Genomic DNA, 22107 nt, shown 5'->3' with positions numbered 1-22107 from the left:
GCACTGATCAATTAAAAATGGGTAAGGGAAATGGTTTACACATGTCACACAAACAGCTCATGGGGGAAAAAAATTAAAAACATGACGATCTTGTCAGCTTCCTCAGGTTTTCATACATGTTTTGTAAAGAAGCACAGCAGCTGATCATGTTTATTCCACAGAAAAGGCACATGAAGATCTTGCAAGTCTCAAAATTGTCTGTTAATCATTAATCAAACAAAAGACAAATGAGAAAGCAAGGGAGAAGCTTCTTTTATTTACTGGTTCATTTGTTCACCTGACTGCCAAGGATCCTGATGATCCCAGAGAGCCTGCCCTATGCACCCACTCAGCCACCCACCCCACATCAGCATCTTAAATAAAAGTGCAAAAGGAATCTGGCAACAAATGCAAACCTTTGTCAAAAAAATTTGGGAACAGAATCGACAGAAATAGGAACTGAAAGACTGTAACAGAAGCAAAGTAAAGGTTTTGCTCCCCCTCCCACATTTAAATGTCATTTCCTGAAAGATCTACTAGGAAGCTAAACAATGAAGAAACAAATATTTGGGGCCTTCTACTATAAAACAAACAACCACCACAATAAAAAAAAAAACCCAAACAAACCTATAAAGCATCACATTACTCAGTTTAAAGAAAAACACTGTCAAGAAACATCTTTTTTGTCTTTTTCCTGAGGGCCAGCTTATGAGCTACCAGTATCTTAACAATTTCATTTCAGTCAGCAGGTAAAGCAGCCTTGCTTAGAAACAGGCATCTAGAGCAGGGAGCAAAATAGGCATGGCAGAAACCTCAGTGTGCTAATGAGAGAAAATTATTTATAAACTGGGATCATTCACACGAATTCACAAGGATAGTTACTGTGTCTGTTGCATTTACCTACCAAAACCAGACAGTAACTAAAAAAGATTAAATGCAAAAATAGCTACTGCAGAATATGGCAGTTTCACAAACCATGACAGCTCTCAGCCAATGGATTTCCCAACCACAGTGAGTATCATTCACATGAGGGTCAGAAAATAATATTCTAAGCAACTATGGCATCACCAGGACATCACTACAGAATATTTCCTTTTAAGATGCTAAATCATTATTAATCTACCTGTAATTTTAGAAAGTAATTCTTCACGTGTAAAATAGAGAAATTGTTTTGTTCCTGCTTTTTCTCTTCCTTACACCATTTCCCAAAGCAAAGGTACATTACAAAGCAAAGTACAGATTCTTTGCTGCTTTCCAGAACATATTTGTTAAAATGACAGGAAAACCATTTCATTTCAGAAAAGAGATCTACAGAAAATCTAATTCAAACACAAAAAAAATCACCCTTTAGCATAAAAAGATAGTTCAAGAGCAGAACATGCACACGCACAATTTCTATTATGAAATATTTTAAGTGGCTTGCTTAAAACATCAGCCTTACAGAACCAATACTGACAAATGCTTTATCACAAGACCACCAAATGTTAAAATCTACTTCACCATCAAACACAAAGAAAAGGGATAAATTCCAAGCCTCAAACATTCACATGGAATGACAGAAGACAGAAAGCTTCTGCAGAAACATCAGTGCCCATGTCAGTAAACGTTTCCAGGCAGAGGATGCCTCAAAATTCTGGCCATCACTAAGGCAGGCATCATTGCAGAGCTCTCTGAGTATAGACGTTCAATCCTCCTGAACAGTTCTGGTTCAGGCAAAATCCAAGCCTCCTTTCTTCCAGCACCTTTGCAGTGGCAACACCTACACACAATCCCTAAGGCCAGGGCTACAGGGACCCAACAGAAAAGCCCATCATTCTGTACTCTATCTTGAAGCATGTTCTCAACAATAAAATCTGATTTTTTTACACATCCAAGGCAAATATTTCCTTTTATTATATTCAGACAACAAATGTTTGAAAGAAGCTACTAAAACCACAACGAGTCCTATAACTGGAAGCTTTCAACATCTGAGCATCTGTAGAAGTGATCAGCTTGATACATCCTGCTCAATGTCGGCAGGACCATTGCTCAAAGCAGAGCCTGTGTTTGGCAGCCTTGGCTGCAGGGATGGGGGGCTGGTGTGAAGCTCTGTCTCCTCCATGGGGTACTGAGGAAGGGAAGGGCACCTGGGACCTGCATCCCCACGCTGTGTGGGGCAGGCGAGGGGGGACAGCGAGCATCCGTCTCTACTGTCTGCCTAAACACCGCCATCCTCCCCAGGAGCAGGGGGAATTGACACGGGAGGAGGACGGAAACCGATGTCTCCAGGCCGAGGTATGGCAAGCCGGGAGCGAAGGAGACCACAAGGTGACTCACCCCACCCACACCTTCTTCTTTGAGATCTGGCGCGGCGGGTAGGGGGGAGAGAACTGTGCCAACTCCTCCCCTGAGGGCCTAGCCCACCCCCGCAGGGACTGCGGTGCGCACACCCCCGGGCGGGCGGGCACGGGGGACCTCGGGCCCCCACCCCACACAGCAGGAGGGACCCGGCGGCGGTGCGGCCCCGGAGAAGGAAGGAAGGCAGGAAGGGAAGAGGGCGGGCAGGGGCGGCGGCGGAGGGGCGCGGGCTGGGCTGGCGGCGCCTCCTCTCTGCTGCACTGCAGAGGCGCCATCTTCCCGCGCCTCGGCGCCGCCGGCCCGGCCCCGACCGCCGCCCCCCGGCACCGCCTTCCCGCGGGGCCTCTGCACCAGCCGCGGGAGCTCCGGCCGCCGCCCCGCACACAGGCGCCACCCCCGCCCCGCTCACCGGGGACACCGCGGGCTCCGCAGCCCTCCGGGGGGACACCCTGGCGGCCCCTGCCCGCAGCCCGGCCCCATCGGGGGGTGCCCGCTCCTGGGGGAGGGAGGTTTCCCTTCCCGAGCCCAAGGCAGAGCCGGCGCTCCTGCCGTACCTACGCAGCGCTGGCTGCCCGTGGGTCGCTGCCGCAGCAGGCGGGCGGCGGCCGAAGGGAACAGGGCAGCGCCCGGCCCCGAACCGGCGCAGGGAGGGGGACACGCCGGCCCGGGGAGCTCCCAGCCCGCTGCCTCCCCGCCGCCCCCGGGTCGCCGTTTCTATTGTTCGGCGAGGGGAGAGCAGGGATGGAACACCCCTGGGGAAGCGGCCAAGCCCACGCCGCGGGGGCGGCTGCGGACAAAGCTTGGGAGAAGCGGCGGGGCGTAGCAGGGAAGCCCCCGCCCGCAGCTCCCTGCCCCTCTTACCTCGAGAGCCCGGGCGGCGCCGGCGGCCAGCAGCAGGACGGCTAAGTGCGGCAGCATCGCGGCGGCCGGGAGCGGGGAGGGAGGAAGGAAGGAGGGGAAGGAGGGATGCCGTCAGGCGAGACGCGACGGGACCCAACTGTAAATCCTCGAGGCCGCTCCGCTGCCGAGGAAAAGGACTGATGTGCGGCGGCTCCGGGAGCGGCGCGGCGGGGCCGGTCAGCTGATGGCCCGGCCCGCCCCCGAGCGGGCGGTGCGGCCTGCGGGGACCCCTGGCGGCCGGGCCCGGCACCGCGGCCTGGCCAGGGAGGGGCGGGCGGACCGAGCCTTCCTCGCCCTCGGGGGTGCCCAGGAGCAGCTCCCGCTCCCTCCTCGGCCGCTCGGGTAGCACAGATCGCCTTCTGGAAGGCGCCGCTCTGCCTGAGCGCTGCCCGCCTCTGCAGGGCCGCCAGGCCTCCAGGCGCACTCCCCCTCGCCGAGGCACTGCCTTCAGAAACCCCCATCTCTGCAAGGTGCTCACGAAAACACCCAAATCTAAACGTGTTGAATGATTTAGAAGCTATTTAATACGTTCTGCCTTTCCTGGCAGGGTTGCAGACCAACCCGGGATCTCCTGTTTCCTTCGAGGTGGAGGTGATGAGTCAGCACAGCACACACACCGCACACACCATGGATAACAAAGATATGCAGGAAGAGCTGGGGCTTCTGAACAAGGAAGAAATCAAATGAAAATGTAGGATTTTGTCAAGTACCATGAAATCAGGAAGCCAACATAATCCCCCTGTCTCACTCTCTGAACAGCACTGTTACAACTCGTATAGTAAACCTGGAAGAAGAACTTGAAAGTGAATATTAGGAACTTTGTGTTGAAACAGGTGCTGTTGTAGCCGAAATTCAGCATGACAGGGCCTGACCCATTCTGCCACTGATGTGCAAACTCTGTGGGAGGATTTCTGCTCCCACCGAGGCTCCAAAACAGCAGCTGACAGACCCACCCTGTACCAGGGACCTGCATCCAGGCCTGTGAGGGGCAGGTGGTGGAAATCTGAAGCACAAGTCTGATGAGGAGCAGCTGAAGGAACCTGGGGTGTTCAACCTGGAAAAAGGATTTTCTCACTTTCTGTAACTGTGGTTGCAGAGAGGTGGGGGTCACTCTCTTCCCCCCATAATCATAAGTGATTGGATGAGTGGGAATGGCCTCATTTTGCAACAGGGGAGATCCAGGATGCATCAAGCTGCCCAGGGAACTGATTGACTTATTAACCCCGGAGGTATTTAAAAGGTGTATGGCACTTTGTGGCACTATAGGAACATGGTTCAGTGATGGACCTGATGATCATTTCCAACCTAATTGATTCTGTGATGTGATTCTATGACACGCCCTTGATGTATGGCTCACTACAGAAGCCCAGTGTTGTGCACACTGCCACTCTCACACTCATCTCCCCTTGAAGCCAGAATTGCAATCCACTGAGACTTTTGGCCAAAGTTATGTCCAGATGTGGAAGGATGCTTTGCAGATGAGAGGCACCCAGGCTGCCTGTCACTTGGGCCACAACATGCAGTGAGAGGCCAAAGTGCTACAGCATTTCACCCCTACCCCCTAGCCTTAGAAGACTGTTCTCATACAAACATGAATCTTCTTATGCAAGCTTATGAACTGGCAATGTATGGAGGCTTCTGGAGAATTTCTTGAGTCACACTTGATGAATTTAACAGATCTCTGACAGGCAGAGAACAGCTGAGCTTCTGAAACACACCAGTACAGACACAACTGTACATTGAAATTAGTTAAACAATAACAATGACAGGCTTAGCTTTAATAATTTAACACCGTTTTCTGCTTTTTAGGACAATGATCACATGGCTTTGAGAGGTTAGGAAAGGATTTGCTGTGCAGATTTTCTAACCAGTTGGCTTCTAAACTCAGGCATTGGAAAAGCAACTCCATGACTGCAAATAAGCAACATCCTGTTAAAGCTTATGGAGGTCATTCAAAAACAATTCTTCCCTGAAACAATGGAGGCAATCAGAAGGAAGCTCTTTTCAAGTTTCTGGATTGAAAAACAAAAGGGATGGATGGAAAACTAAAATAGATTCATGTAGCCCTTTTATTTTAGGTTGGCTTTGGTATCTGTTTGTAATAATTTCTTACTAGTGCTGAAATCAAAGATATTTCAACTGCTGCTTCTCTGGATCAGCCAAGCCTGCTATTTTTGTCACAGTGGGAGTGCAAGAAGGCTGGAGGTTTCTTTTGCCTATGGCTAGGAGTGGGGCAGACTCATGGGATTGCATACCTTCAAGGAGTGCAGGAAATACTCCAGTGAAAAAATGGGGAAAAGTCAAAGGTACCTGACCTCTATAAAATAGGTATTTCCATTTACAGCCACTAAACACCAGTGGCAATATCCAAAATACAGTGACGATGTTTGCTTAATATTTCATGAAGTTACCCCCTGAGAGGTCATAGCTAAAGACACTTTTTGAAAGCTGTTCATAAGGTCTACAAAATTGGGAGATGACCTGCTGATAGCGAAAATAACAGATTGTGTCCTATTTTCCAGTCTTTATCGTCTTTCAGGATCTGAACAGAAGGTCCAATACACTTTTTCCTTTCTTTTGCTATTTATCATCTTAGTATAGAAACATATTCTTACCAGACCTCAGAAGCTGTCACAGCTGGAGTGCAACAAAGCCCACTACTGCCTCACAGCAGGGCCAACAATGGAAGTCATCTTCCTGAAGAAGAAGGTAGCACAGGTTGGATCAAAAAATTATAGGGCTTACATTCAAATTTTATGTAAAGCAAACAGTTCCGAACTATACCCAGATGCGGTTTAGCCTTTAACTGCTGAGCTTTTTTTATTCAATCTTAATGTAGTAACTTTCCAGTGATGAGCAAACATGCATGTCATGTTTCATTTTTTTGGCCACTTCTGTGCTCTGCCTATTTTTTTCACAAATCATGTCTAATATTATATTACAGCCTTGTCATTTTAATATATTATGTATATACAAACATTGTTAAGCCATCCCATTTGTCATTGAATAATCATGAAGCAAGTGGTCCTTAGCCACAAATGCTGATACTGCTCTACAATAGGTAATAAACCATCTCAGCCTGCTTCATAACTTAATGAATTAGAGAACAGAACTTGTCTGTGATTTCTGAAGAGAGACAGGCAGCCTGTGGCAGGGACAAAATTACAAAAAAACATTGCCAGATACCTGTGAATATGTGCAAGTCGTTCTACATGTTCACTGAATTTTTGATGCTAGAGGCTTGTTTCATTCACACCAACAAAATAGAAGTTATTACTGCTTTTGTCAGCTATATTTTATTTGTATGAGAAATACTTCCTCAGATTCTTTCAGAACAATGCTGCAGCTAATGCTTTCATGGAGACAATATCTCCATTTGTTCTCATCTCTGGGAAGAGGGCTCCAAGTTGGCAAACTTGATTTTTGGTTCAGACTTCAATGCTGACTCACTGTCTGTTTCTGAAGTTGCTTGACTTCAGTGCTCTCCATTTTCTTCACAGGAGATAATACTCTGTGCCTGCTTTTTTTAATTCACGTATGGAATAAATCAAAGCATTAGGGTTAGTATTTCTGAATGAACCTATGGAAGCTAAAGACTTGGATCCTACTGAGCTGACACCTTCTGTATTAGTCCCAGTTAAGGAGTTTCTCTGTACTCTGAAAATTAGTACAGCATAAATTACTGTGCTGGTTTGAAAGTAAACCAGAGGGAAAAATTAACCCCACACAATTACCTTGAAAGAGATTTCAGATTGCAGTTACAATTTAATAGAGAGATTACAATAAATGCAACAATACACAGAAACTGGCTTAAACCCACAAAGTCGAAGTAAACCTGGCATCCTGTTGGTCACAGTGGTGGTCACAGTCCTGTCAAGTGGTGGGATGCAGCCCTATGGAAAGTGATGGCTGCAGTTGAAAGCAGCAGTCCTGTGGAAGTCCTGATCTTTCTCTCCATCTGGTGGTTGTGCTGATGGTGTCCCAAGTCCCTGATTATATATGATCGGGCTCAGGTGGGAATGTTCAGTACCTCCCCAGGGTGGGGAACTTTACAATGGAATGATGTAATCCTGTAAGTCAGTAGGATATTTTTGTGACTTCTTGATGGTCTAAGTCTTTAGCAGTGCCATTATTTAGTGTTGAACCATTATGGCTCATTAGCAGAGATGACCCCCTCAGGATGGATGTTATCATGGCTGAATCATTTGTGAAGACAAGGAAACACTTCCCTGCCTCAAAGGGTTTGCCTCTTACTTAACACCCAGCGTGTAGTCTGAGGGGTTGGATATGCACTGCACAGCTACTGCAAACCACCCATCATTAACAGTTCATCAGAAATGGCATAGTAGTACACAGTTTGGTTACACCCCACATTGCCACTCTCCTTCTATAATGCAGGACAATGACCAAATTTATTTCAGACAGATCCAGGGGGAATTTGTATTTTCAAACGTACAGCATGAATTTTAATGGAAAACCTTTTGGGTTTATGCTACAACTTGAACCACTGCAGGTATAACTAATCTGTTCACTATCACGCAAGTCCTTTAGAGGCACTGTTTTTCCTTTGGAGTTGGCCTGCAGCCCTGAGAAAAAGGCTGTCTAAATATTAATCCAAAATAGGAAAAGAGAGATTGTACCTAATCAACCCTACACAAGTATGTGCTGATAGCCACAGCAATGGGTGCAGATATGATTTTAAATAGTGAACAGTTGGTCATTGTCTGAATTCTGCAAAGCATCTTTAACTTCGGCTTTTACAGATGCAGTACACAGTTAAGTAGCCAGTAGCCATAGAGACCTCAAATGCAAATGATTTGTTCTTCACAGCACAGTACTAGTATTAGGCATTGATGATATCTGCTGGAGCAGGTACATAATACAAATGGCAGAGCAAAGTGAATAATGAAATCACAGTCCAAACTCCCAGGCATGTTCAGCCAAGGAAATGAAATGGAGATGTGAACAGTAACTGCTTCAGTGATTTGGATGTGAATATACATGGAAATCACTCCATATCAAACAAATATGGTGCTATTCTGGCTTCTCTCTTTGTTGACATAAGCTATTGTGGTTGCTGATGGTGTCAGTAAAGGGGAAATCTTTAGGATATCTGCTTCTTAATTTTATTCTGTACTCCTGATTTTGTTTACCTAATTACTACATAATGCAAATATTTCTAGCAGAATTAGAGTTTAATATCTATTCCTTTTTTTTCCCACACTGAATCTTCCTAGATATTTTTGGCCTCATGCTTGTGTGGTTTATTTACTAGTAAAGTACTGCAGGTGCGGGCTTTCTGCAGCTGTTTTAATTCGCTATCATATATGCAAACCACTCAATACTAACATGCCTCTCCCAAAAAATAAAAAAGCCATGAATCATTAAAACCAATATGATCACAGACAAACACCCTCAAACTAATTAAAGTTAGAAAGTGGTATGTTTATTCACGGGCGGGCAGCATGAGAGTCATCTCCAAAAAGCATGACCGCCCCAAACAAGATTCTTTGCCCTCTGTTTATTTTCCAAGATCTTACATACAATATATATGCATAACCCCAGCACCTCCCCTCCCTGTTAACAGCCTCATTAAAATGAGGCTATTAGTCCTTCAGTGTGTGCAATTTTTCTCTTGAATTGAGTTGGTGGTCTCGAATTGGGTCAGTGGTCTCAAGGGATGAAGTCAGGAGAGTCTTCATCAGATCTGTGTGACCCTCTGGCATGATCCAAGGTCCCCTGCTTTGTGATTGATTGATTGATATGAAGTCCAGGTGCTGGCCATTGTTCTTACTGGTTTCAATCAGTTCTTATAACGGTTCACTTACTCCACTTTCTTCTATAAACATGCTCATAATATAGCAATTAGCTCTAGCTTAAGCATCTAATAATCATTAATCTACCATTTACTTATCTAGCTTACATCCTGATCTATATAAATTGCTTCTGACCCTTAGCTAAAATCCTAACTGTTTAAAATCATGATTCAGCCACCCTACAATAAACCAAGCCAAAATTTCTTTTCAAACAAGTCATTGCTTACAGAACAATTAGCGTTTCTGAATGATTAAAGCAAATTCTTGAGACCATCTAATTCCACAGGAACCCCAGAGTAAATGACACTTGGCCATTTGCTCTAACTGAAAGTTATGATGTGCTTTTTTGCATTTGCAGTCATGGAAGCCACCAGAGGAGAGTTATGGTCCTCTCAACATCTTTTCAGCAGCCTATTCTACCATGATTTGTCTTCCCAGATAAAATAATATTGCAGTTTGTGGTGTGAATATCCCAAATCAGTAACACTTAACAAAGATAGATGCAACCAACAGGATGTTTTTGATTTCTCTCAATATGTGAGCACACTGGTAAGCTTTTTTAATACTATTTAAAAGTCATTAAGTAAATGGTTTTTTTACTGTCAAAGAATTTACTTCATTATTTTATGCCCTCCTGTGTGTCCACAATACTTTACCCATCTCTCCACAGACACAGCTCTCAAGGTTTGTCAAGGTTTCCTCCAGGAGATTTAGCTCTTATGTAACTTTGCTCAGAGCTGTCCTGCTGCCTGTCATCTGTCCTGCCCAGCCCCAAACCAGGAGTCCACACACATTCCTCTCAGCTTTTAGACTCTTATCTTTAGACACTTTCATAGTCCAAGATAGAACCTGTTAATACACACCTAATTTCCCTTATAGATTTTGTACAAGAGAAGAGTACTGCAAATAGATTAACCAACTCCTCTTGGAAGCTGTGAAGTTATTTAAGAAAAATCTTGTTATTTTTGAATCAGCTTCCACCTTTTTGCGGCCATGCAAGCCTTCCATAGATGCCTGCATGGACCTTAAGATAAAAAAAAAAGTTGCTGTCTGTAAAAAGTCAGACACTGTGCTTTGTTTCCACACTATCTTGGAACAGACGTAAAAATAAATAAATTTATCAGATGATTATGTATATATACATATATAAAATATATACAATATATTTTTTTAGATTCTGAGTTACAGTTAACTGTACAGAAGGAGAAAATACACTGCCATTTTGATTTTTTCAGCATCATCTCAGACCATTAAACACCTGCTTAATTGCTAACACAGCAGGTTAGATGCTCAAACCTATTATCCCACCTGTTGCTAGAAATACAATCCTTGACTCAGTTTTGAAAGACCCAGCCAGATTGCAATAGTGACATTAAATCCAATAAATTCAAGAACAGTAGCAGACCCTACTTAATATAGAGAATCTGTTATCTGTTAAGAAAAGCATTCCCATTCTTTAACCTCCCTACAGCAGACTTAACTTATCACATGATTTAGCCTTTCCTCAAGTGTCTGTGAAGAAAAAAACATGTTTGTTTTCTGAAGGCTGTGAAAAATCTGAAGTGGTCAACAGAGACTCTTCAGAGAAAGTGAAGCCTGGAGCCCTACATTATGAAATGACAAAGTCATCTGGAACACAACTCCGCCAAAATTCAGCAGTTGACAAGGTCTCTTGAGCCATAAACCTGCACTTCAAATGTGGACAAAAACCACCCAACCCAAGAAATTGTTGTATGGATTCAATTATTTCAGCAGCAGTGAGGTGCGTAGGTGCCACAATTCTCTGTCTCTTCACTCCCTGGACAGCCATTTGAAAGACTACAGGCATTACCTGAAAGTCTCTGGTTCCAGTGGAGTGTGATGGCAGCTATAAATGGTGATGCTGCTGTAGCCCCATGTGCTCACTCTGTGCATGACTGAGGCTTTCACTCTTACAGTTGCCATCACCCTCCACAGCAACGGTATGTTTGCATTCCCAGTACTGGGCTGCAGCAGCATTTCAGGTGAGAGGAGCAGGAGGCAGAGGCTAAACTGTGCACCTCTAACTCTCTTAGCATGCTGTTTGTAAAGTCACATTAGGAGACTGTAAAAGAGTGCCATGGGGCAGCCTGCACAGTGTTTGTGTGTGTGAGGTTCTTATTAAAGGGGAAACAAAGTGGAAAGAAATATAATTCTCCTTTCATTTGTATTACAAAATTGTGGTAGGTTTTTTTTTTTTTTCTTAAGGTCTATAGTTCAAGCCAAGAGGTAGACCTGAAAATAAAGGAAACATACTTGTTTTAGATTCAAAGTACTGCTTCTTGTTGGTTTTCTATATTTCAACATGCTATAGAGATTACAGATGCCTCCCATCATTATCAACCAGAAGCAAATTTATTTTGCAAAATAAAATGTAAGAAGAGAGCAGGAAGAGAAGGAAGCCTCAGAATATTACATCATTTGTTGAGTCCTTCTGTGAAAGGACTATACCCTCCCCATAGCCATCATTAACATTTGCCAGGTGAGCTGACTCAGTGTACTCAGAAATTCACATGCAAATATGGAACATGAGGCATTTTCTCATTTATTAGCTGCTGCTCTAAATAATGTGCATGGCCTAATATGCACACATTAGAAAGTACAGATCAGATTGCTTGGTGAGACAGTTGATACTGTTCTTGGACAAGGACTCATATAATCTCCTGGGGGCCTCAAAAATTTGCTGTAGGGTAGCTATCGGGATTTTGGTATTACAGACTGTTACCACAAAGAATAGTGCATAGTGCAGCAATGCAGATTAGGTGATCATCAAAATGTAAATGAAATCTTCTAGGAGAATAATTTCTGTAGAGTCTCATAGTAAAACTGAAATCATTGATGAGGCCAGGAGCATAACAAAGAAGCTGCACAACTGCACAGGAACAGACATCTAGAAATCACAAGCATAATTTATAAAATACTCACAGTATTAGAAGCAGGTTTGATCACAAGCACATAAATAAGTGACTGCAGGAGCTTGTAATGGTAATGGATGATTTTGGGTGGAAAAAGGGAGGAAGCGAAGTTGCAGCGAAGAACCACAGTCTGTTCTGTATACAAAACCAGTGCCATCCTTAGAGCCTCTGTGTTTTGTAATCACCCTGCAATTTCTCTCAGCACCAGGGTTTTGAAATATTTGTTGATTTGGCATACATCTGCCTCATTCCCTTACGCACAAAATAATTGGACAAACTTCTCTCTGACTTACAGCAGAGACATAAAAACATACTGAAAGTAGGAGATTAGGTGAAATTTCCTTCTTGCTTGGCAGAATTTGTGACACAAATGGTAGGCACAAGGTTGGTTGCACCAAAAAAGGCTCTAAAACCAGACTCTGCATACTGGTAAGCTAAGGTCAGGCTCCTGTCATCAGATCCCATGTCATAACCTGCTCTTACAGAGTGCAGAGGGCTTGTACACACTGTACATTCAGCCTCAGTGGCCAAAAGGGCAGGAGGGCTGCAAGCTGGGACACCAGCACTCAGCACCTGTGCAGCTCAAGGTGTGTTCCTTCAGGCACCCAGCAGTGTGAATGTCAAGATATTCATTGTAACAGAGATGCTGACATTATTCTTTGCATTTTTAACAAGCTACTAGTGAAGTATTATAAGTGCAGTTGCTTTTATATTAGCATGGAATTATGTGGAGTTAATGAGGATCAGTGTCATGTCAGACATTGAAGAATCATCCACTCTTTTCAAAATATCAACATGGTGCTGTAGAGGGAACATATTCTGATACCTGCTTATGAAAGTCTATTGCTGTTCAGAACAGATAGACCTTCCGGGCAATGAGCTCTAGGTGCAGTTTATTATGAGCTACTGCACTACAGAATCACAGAGCAAGCCAGATTGAGCTGTAAAAGCCAACATCCAGTTAAATATCACTAAGTTCTATTTTGAAAAGCAATTTGTTTGAAGTGGACTTAATTTCATTTAAAGCCAACAGACTCTGAAATCACCAATATTATTTCAAATATATCACCTGATATATTTTGTGTGTGCATTCATTGCCCTAAATTGAGTCTCTAATTTTTTTTTTCAAATTAAAAAAAACCCAAACCACCACATTTTTGAAAATTGTCAGAAGGTTATATAGCTCAACTAAGGTGGCAAATATATCTGTCATTTTCTCAGAGTTTGGAACACAGCACATTCAAGAAAACTCATACAAATTCAGTTTTTGGAGAAAAATATAACACAGTAATTCTTACGGCTGAGAAAATTAATAAAAATATAGCAGCATCTCTAAGTATAAAGTACAAATATTTATACCATAATAGCTGCACATTATGCCTTCAAAACTATGTCTATAAGCCTAAATATATTAAAAACGATAAACTGATATAATTACTGGTGTTCAGCCCCTGAAGGCTCACATTAAAAAAAAAAAAAAAGAAGGAAATTAAGGAGATAAATCCAATATTAGTAGGTGCAATATCAAAGTTGTTGTATTTGACTTACGCTTTTCACACCAAATGAAGTACAGCTGTTACTGTCATACTGTTAAAGTAACTATTTCTTCCCCCTCCTCCTGGCACTTAAATATTGTATCTATGCCCAGAAATTATTTCTATACCTAACAATATCAAAAAATATATATAATATACACTTATATAAATATGTATAACATGATACACTCACTCTGGTGTATTTTATACCTATATATCTCTGTTAAGAAAGTTGTTGATGTCACTATATGTCTAGATGAGAAAACCAGCCTGGACTCCCATCAATTATGTGAGATGCTGGAAGCATACCACTAGCATTGCAGCAGCACTGGTGAGGTTCAAAACTGACTGAATAATCACTGACTTTATCAAAAATATTTTTGATAAAGGTCATTTATTGCTTTTTTTACATGCACACCTGCTGGTCCATGTCTCATTGTGACCAACAAAAGTAGTTACCACACAGGATTTGAAGGCAACAATCCTACAATCTCCACCTCATATGAAGAAATATTGAAGATATTCTGGTGGAATTCCACAGCCATTTAAACCACCCAACAATCTGCTTTGGTGAACTTTGTTTGTGCAGTCATCTCAAATTATGCTTAAATTGCTCATCACAGGCTCAACCTAGGTTTAAATTACCATGGAACTCACTCTTCACACTGGCGTCTGGTAGGAAAGAGGTGTTAAAAACCAGTGTGCTTGAATTACCAAAATATACATCCATATGCATATAGATATAGAATATAACTATAGAATATAGATACATAGATATAAATGAGAATTACCATCATCATAAAGATGATTTTTCTGTTCTTGCAGAACTGTATTGTATACTGTTTTAGCCAGATGTTAATAGTACCCTGTTCAAGCTCAAACAGAAATTATCTAAATTCTTTCAGATTCCTTCTCTCAAAAAAAAAAAAAAAAGAAAAAAAAAAAAAAAAAGGAGAAGGAAAATAAAAAAAGAAAGGAGTTATGTATAGCAGTGTGGTGTGCAAAACCAGGACAAGCAGCAAGGGTGTGAAAAGCTGGTATGTTTCCAATGCATTTCAGGTAAAAGTGCCACAGCAGCAGCTTGAATTAAGCAGTGATATCCATAGGAAATATTTGACTTATTCTCTGTCTTTGTGCAAACCTTAAGCAGAAAACATGGACTGAAAATATGGTGACATTTTAAAATAAATACTTTGAATTCATTTCTTCAGGATTATCTGGGCATCATTTAGTTAAAATGATGCTTAAATTGTGCTTTTCAAAACTGTTCAGGGTTGACATAGTTCAACTCCCAAGCAAAAATCAGTAGGAGTTTTACTGCTGACTTCTACAGAATATAAGCCAATGCTGAACACTTCTGAAAATAGCTTTCCATCTGTATATCTATGTAAATGAATAGGGACTGTTAGTAGAAATAGGAACAGAAAAGATCAGGTTTTTAATTTTAAAAATTGAAGTTAAATATAGGTACTATACTAGAAAACAAAAACACAAAAAAATTTAAGACAAACTTTAATACTTTTTGCTTTCATTTATGGAAGGAATGGATGGAAAGCAGCTCCACTGCCTCAGGCTTTCTAAGGTCATTAGACACCACAACTCCTTAGTAATGGCACTTCATGCTTCTAGTGGGCAGATGAGGACTGAGCCATCTCTGAGATAGTCCCAGGCAGTCAACTACTGCTAAAAGAAATAAATGTGTCAGCCAAGACCATCAAAAACATCATTTCCTAATTTAGTAGAAGTAGAAACCTACTTCCCATTTTCCCTAAGCAGACCTTTTCTTCTCCCATTAAAGGTAGTCCCTTCTTTGAAGGAAGAGCCCTTTGTGACAGGCAAACATCTGTTGGCTCTGAACCAGCATTTACAGTAATCAATATTTAACACATGAGTAATCCTACTGACTACAGAGAGGCTGCTGGTGTGCCTCAAACAGCCTTATTTTAGTACTTTGTATGCTCACACCTGACTACTGCAGAAGTTGGCAAAGTTCATGGCAAGATCAGGGAATACTACTTTTTGGTATTTTAGGTCTGCTCAGTTTTGGTTCCTTTAGGTCTTTCTGACCTCATTGCACTTCCAGAGGGCTTCACTGACGGAAGGGTCGTCTTGCATTCTTGCTCCACTGTGCACCTCTATGGACAAGAGATCTAGTGGGCTAGAAAACAAGCTGATATAAAAGGCCAGGAGCCTTACCAGCTGCAATTTAGCTCTTGAAGTTTCGAAGACTCTGTTCTGAGCAGCAGTGTAGTGTGGGAAGGAGGGTCTATGTGACACCACTCTTGGTAAGTAGGTAGAAGAAGTTTATTCAAAGTCATTAAAGTCATTAATGTTTGAAGAGTTTTTTGATCAGAGGTTTGAAATCTTTGATGTACTTTGCTATATTATCCAATTCAGGCTTAAGTATATCCTTTACCAATTTGCCAACCTAAGTGGCACCTCCGGTGTTACTTGATTTTTCTTCTTTTTTTTTTAATATTTTGGGTATGCAAAAATCAGGAAGTCAAGAATAGAGGAAGTAGTACTAATGACATGATAAGCTTATCATCCCAAGGCACTGAGAACTTTATGATCCCACCTTCTGAGCATCTTGGGCTGTACTTATGGTCTCAGAAAATCAAAGGTTATGGTCTTAAAAAATCAAGGTCTTCAGAACGGAGCTAGTTTTGTCATGGGTGGGGATTTTTTTTTTTCTTTGGTTTTTTTACATCCTGTATGGCTTTTTATCTACCGAGCCCTTGCAGAAGAAATAGCAAACATGCTACAAGTATCTTTTTGTGTAGGTTCCACTAGCTTTGGAATGTGTCTGTGTACTGACCTTGATTCATTCCCCAAACCTACATTACCATCAAAATCCTTATACCTACACTTATAGAATATTGACAACATCAATAGCTGTACAGCTTTATAAAGCAACATACAAGAATACGCTAAAGGCTCTATATTAGGCTATTAACAAAATCAACAGTTATATTCTTCTATCAATAGATATAGAACTGTAACATCAGTAAGTATACAACTTCATAAAGTAACATACAACAAGACAGAGTCTATATGTTCCCATCAGCCCCACATTTTTGCTTATTCCAAGGAGTCAGGTGAGCCACTGCCAGGTTTGTTTCTTTGAGGGGCATTATCCAACACCAGTCGAATGCAACACACAGGCACTCACCAAACTCCAGTATCTGTCAAGATATAGACCTATCCACATCCCCAGGTAACAAGATCCCATGGGCCCTCCCAGGCTTGCATCTGCAAATTACAAACCCAGACTCTGGCTGGGCCACAGGTCTTATCTCTTAGTGACTGTAATGAGAAAAAGCGCAATAGAATAACAAGTATTGTACACAAGGGAGGAATAGTTAGATGATTTAATCTAAATGCAGGTTTTCAAACTCTTGCCTGTGGGGTTTCACTTATCATTCCCCTTTTTTGTTTTTGAAGAAAGGCTTAAAACGTAGAATGAAGATGTTCTACAATAGCTTGACCAGTCAAAGAATCTGAAATACCAGTGACATGCTGAACACCCCAAAATTGCAAGAACTGTTGGGTATGATAAGCAACAAAACCAGGTCCATTATCAGTCCTGAAAACACATGATACACCTAAGGCTACAAAAGCACTATGCCAATTCGAGATTGCATCCCTTGCCTTCTCTCTTGCATGTACAAAAGCCCAAGAGGCCTTAGATTAAGCATCCACAGAAACATGTACATATTTAAGGCAATCAAACTCTGAAACATGAGTAACATCAGACTGCCATAGCTGAAGAGTCTCTAGGGTTCGTTCCATCCTGAGTCATAGTGACATGTTGCTGACAATCAGGACATGGGGCAACAATATCATGTGCTGCTACAGATGTAAGATGGAATTGATGTCGTAGAGCATGAGACCCTGATGGAAAAATTGATGTGACTGAATTGCTTGTTGTAAAGTGTCCCGTACCAGAGCAGCCTACGCTGGGACTGTCAGCTTATCCACACAGTCACTTCCTCCCACTATGAACCCAGGCAAGTTAGTATGACTATGAACATGAAGAATATAAAATGGTATAGTTCATTGACCTAAAGTATGCCATAATGTTTTTAACAAATGAAACAATTCCTTACTATTTACCTCTTTCAGAACAGCATAATCTAATTGACAAACTATATCGCATACATATTGAGACTCAGATACGAGATTTAAATTCTCATAAGGTCAGGCTTCGAAAGCCATTATGACTGCTCTTAACTCTGCTAACTGAGGGGGTCTGCCTTGGTAGCCTATAAGATCATGCAACTGATCTCCCTCCATCCAGGTGACAACTGCTTTTTCCACCTGCCCTGATCCATCAGTAAAAACTGTGTACTTTAAAGGGGTCAAGGAATACAGTGATGATTCCACAATTTGCCATTTGAGATGTAGCTGCAAAAATTTATATGCAGGATGGTGGAACAGTACTTTTCCTGGAAAAAAAATCATGGCCATTTATAAAGCAGAGCTATTTACCACACACCGGTCCCAATAGTCAGAGATCCAGGGCACAGTCGTAATGGCTGGGTCTTGCCCGGACAACTGGGCACACCATTGTCTGGCTTTACAAATTACTTGAGCAACCAATTCTAAATGAGTGGTAGTTGTCTTCCTGCGCTGATATGATAGAAATACCCATTCTAAGAAATGCAAAGGATACTGCCAACTGTCATGCCATTAGGCTATGAGGCCCACAGGATGGTCCTGAGACAGAGAGGTATGGTGGAAACCAGTCTCCAAGCTTTTTCTCCTTGTATTGCTAATTCTACTTGCTTCAATGCAGCAAGTGCTTCTGGTTACAAGCTCCTGGAAGATAACAAAGAGGGACCACCTTTTAATAAATCAAAAAGTGGTGCCAGCAGTGCATTCAATAATTCCAACAATAGTCTGATTCAATTAATTGTGCCTAGCAATTTTTGCAAGTCATTCAATGTTTGTACAGAATGCTGAATGGTCACCTTCTGTGGTTCAGCAGTGATCTAAGATTTTCATTCCCAAATACTTCCAGGGAGCTTGTCGCTGTACTTTCTCAGGAACAACACACAAACCATAACTTACTAAAGCCTCTTGCATTACAGGCATTGCCACACTGAGCTGTTCTACAGTTGGTGCAGTGACTAAGATATCCTCCATACAGTGATAACAACGAACCTGTGGAAATTGTTTCCTGAACTATGATAATGCTTGTGCTACATACCACTGACAAGCAGTAGGGCTGTTTTTCATCCCTTGAGGTAATACAATCCAATGGTATCTTTTCTGGGTTGTTATTGTTTACAGAGGGGACAGTAAAAACAAATTTGGGAGCATCTTGTGGGTGCAAGGGTATAGTAAAAAACAATTCTTCAGCTCCATCCCAGTACACAAGCTGGACAAATAAATCTGGCTATACTAAGAAACCAAATTTGGCTCTCCTAGTTCGATAAACAAGTCCCAAGGTGAACAATGATAGGACAGATTTAAACTCAGGCAGAGACCTCAAACAATCCCTTCCAACCCCAAAATGCAGATGTATCATTAGCCAGGGAGCTGGGTAGTGTTAAAACCCAGACCAATCAGTTTCCTGGACCCAGGAGTTTTGAACCCACTACATAAGAAGGCTCAGAACAATAAAAGGGCTGTTTGCTGATGACCCTTGGTGTACTGTGTCATGTGTCTGTCTCCCACTCACAACCACATGTAACACAGATCAACAATACAAACATTCCAAGTAGCTGGAATCATGGTAGAAGGCACACCTTTCTGCAATGCTTCCATACTTTCCATCACCTCATTAACCCTGGTGGAGATCACGTAAGAATCTCCCCTTACCAGACTTCTTTTTGATCACAAATACTGGAGTGTTCCAAAAACTTGTGATGGTTCAATATGATTTTGTGCCAGCTGCTCATTAAGTAAATCTTTGAGAGTGGTCCATTTTTCATGAGTCAGGGGCCACTGGCCAATCCATATAGGCTGTGTGGTCAGCCACAGTAGTGGGATGGTAGGTCTGTGCTGACTGATCTCCACAGTGGCCCCTAGGAAAAATCCTGCTTTTCGGTTGTCAAGGTGACTCCCCATTGAGTCAGACAATCATGTTCCCACAAATTTAAAGGTACTTAAATTACATAAGGGCAGATGGTAGCTACCTGCCAAGCAGGATTAATAATACTCACAGGTATTGCTAACTTTGGTAACTGGCAGTTGTACCCGCAACTGCTGCAACTGCTGCAGAAAGTACTGTGGGCCAAGTAGAAGGCCACTGTTTCTTTGAAATCAGAGTGACATCAGCTCCTATGTCAATCATGCCAGTAATAGTCACCTGTGGGGGTGAACCTTGTATGAATTCTAAAGAACACAACATATTAGGTCTAGAGTCAGTAACCATTTGGGTCAAAAAAACCTTGGGGATGCCTGTGAACCTGACAAACCTACGGACCTGAACCTCCAGTTGCTCTCTCAACTGATTCTGCACTAGGTACTTGTGCCACAAAAGGTATCAATTGAGTAATATGACTTTGCTTAGGCATAGTGATGGGGGGTGATAGCACAAATCTGCCCAAGATAGTCCGCATCAATAACTCTAGGTAACACAAACAGCCCTTACAAGGTAACTCTTGAACGTCCCACCAGTAATGCACTCAACCCATATTCCAAAGGCCCAAAAGCATCTAATGGTATCTTGTGTGCCTTGTTGTCATTTATGGTGACTGAGAAGTTGTGATGACATCCATTCCTGTACTCTCTTTGGTTCAGGTGCTGGGTTTGCTGCATAAGGCTGGAAAAGGTTGCCTGGATGCATTTGTATCTGAGCTCGCATCCCTGCTGCACTCCACTTCCCATTTTCTGGTGGCCCTCTGGGCAGCAGCACTTGTCCCCTGTCGTGAAACTTAGAATGGCACTGTCTGGTATAATGTCCCAGTCTGCTGCAATGGGCACACAGTCTGATAGGGCACCACCTGCCATTCCCTGGCACTAAAAAGCCACTAGGCTGGTTAGGGCAGGTTCTCTTGAAATGCCCCTTTTGCCTGCATCAAAAGCAGCTTTTGGAGGTCTGCAGAGCTGCAACAACTTGTGTTGCAAGCTGCTCCACTTGTGTTTTCCTGACCTTATGCAAGCCTCAATCATATCTACTAGTGCAGGATTCTGCAGTGGTAATAAGGCTTGTTTACACTCTGCATTTGCATCACCTTTAGCCAATTGCAAAAGCAAAGTTTCTTGGGCTGCTACTTTGTAATTTTTTTTCTCAATTGCCTCTCTAAGGCCATCTATAAATGTCATATATGGCTCACTAGGCTTCTGTTAAACTGTCATCCATGACTGACAATGAGCGCCTATATCCAGTACATGCTGCATTGCAAGAAATGCGAGCTCTTTTCCTTGCTGTAGCACTAAGGGATGCAGTTTGGCTGGGAGCTGCAGGGTGTTATTTGGAGGGTCCCACATGAGCTGGGGCACACCACCTCCAAAATGAGGGTCATCCTGAGAACATTCTAAATTACTTAAGGTAGCCTCGTTCACTAACTGTCTCCACAGTGACTCAAAAATCAACATCTTAGTTGGGGAAAAGCAAATCTGTGCTATTTGCTGACAACTGAAGGGGGTTAACTCATTAGTAAAGATATCTCATGGCACAGACTGAGCAAACTGAGAAGCAAGTATGTGCTGCATCATTGTTTCTCAAGTCCTTGATCACACTCTAGTGGAAGGGTTCCCATTCATCCAGGCTATTGCCATTATTTTGTATCACAGGACATACTAGGATCTGATTCACCAAGTCTAACTCCCCCTTCTCCTGAGCTTGCTCATAAAATTTTGCCCAAAATCTGCAGGGGGAAATGGGTCACTGAATACCTGAATCAATATGATTCCAATAGAAGCTGTTTATTGTTTACATTACATGCCAGATATAGATTTTAGGTCTACTGTCCATGTGGGCATGCACCTCTGGGTTGGCTAAGCTGCTTTTTCATGAGGCAGGTACACATCCTTCAGGACATCCAATTGGTCAAGCGTCCATCCTCATGTTGTGCTTCCCCTATCTAGGGTTTACATTTTTTGCAGACATTTTCTCAGGCTGTCTTCTTATTTTTTATCCTGTTGTTTTCTCAGTAACCTTGATGAGTTCCTGAGAGCTCTAAAAACAAAACTGCAGGTGGTTTGATAATATTACTCACAACCAGTTTGGCTTGTATATCAGAATAGCCTGTTATACAGATACAGTGCTACAAGAATATTTTTGGATGTGCCCCTCTTACCGTGACAGTCACAGGCTCTATTGTAAATATATCCTGCAGTGGGGGGGTAGTTGGCAGGCATCTTGCTTCCTGTATCTCTGCTGGTTCCACTAAATTGATCAAAACCTGCTTTGGTTGTAAATGGGGTGTGCTATCGGCTTTTGCCTGTGGGGAGTGTGCTCACCCACCTTCAGCCTCCGCGCAGCCTTCACCACAGCGGTTCACTGGCTGTAAAGCACAGACAGGAACCATTCAGTGTTGCTGGTACAGCCCCACTAACTCCTCTTGGGGCTCGGCAGTCCCTGTTCCATCTGGGGCAGTAGCACAAGGAAGCGGTACTTGGCCAGCTCCACGCCACCTGCATAGCGGTAGAGGT

The 22107-nt window shown here is 42.7% G+C and overlaps 1 protein-coding gene across 4 annotated transcripts in view; it reads right to left on the bottom strand.

The window, feature by feature from the left end:
- APP (amyloid beta precursor protein) overlaps positions 1–3386 on the bottom strand; it is a 192377-nt gene extending 188991 nt beyond the window's left edge. Inside the window, exon 1 of one of the 4 annotated variants that reach the window (XM_083855358.1) lies at positions 3178–3386. In XM_083855358.1, coding sequence (XP_083711484.1) covers positions 3178–3234 — 57 coding nt within the window. In that variant the 5' untranslated portion in view covers positions 3235–3386. The remainder of the gene's footprint in view (positions 1–3177) is intronic. The other 3 variants (XM_083855357.1, XM_083855356.1, XM_083855355.1) reach the window with 3 other exon arrangements.
- Positions 3387–22107: the final 18721 nt, after the last annotated feature.

The sequence above is a fragment of the Zosterops lateralis genome, assembly GCF_965231275.1.
Source record: "Zosterops lateralis genome assembly, chromosome: 2".
Classification (NCBI taxonomy): domain Eukaryota; kingdom Metazoa; phylum Chordata; class Aves; order Passeriformes; family Zosteropidae; genus Zosterops; species Zosterops lateralis.
Note: the sequence above shows the minus strand (reverse complement) of the source record. Positions and strands in the feature narration are given on the sequence as shown.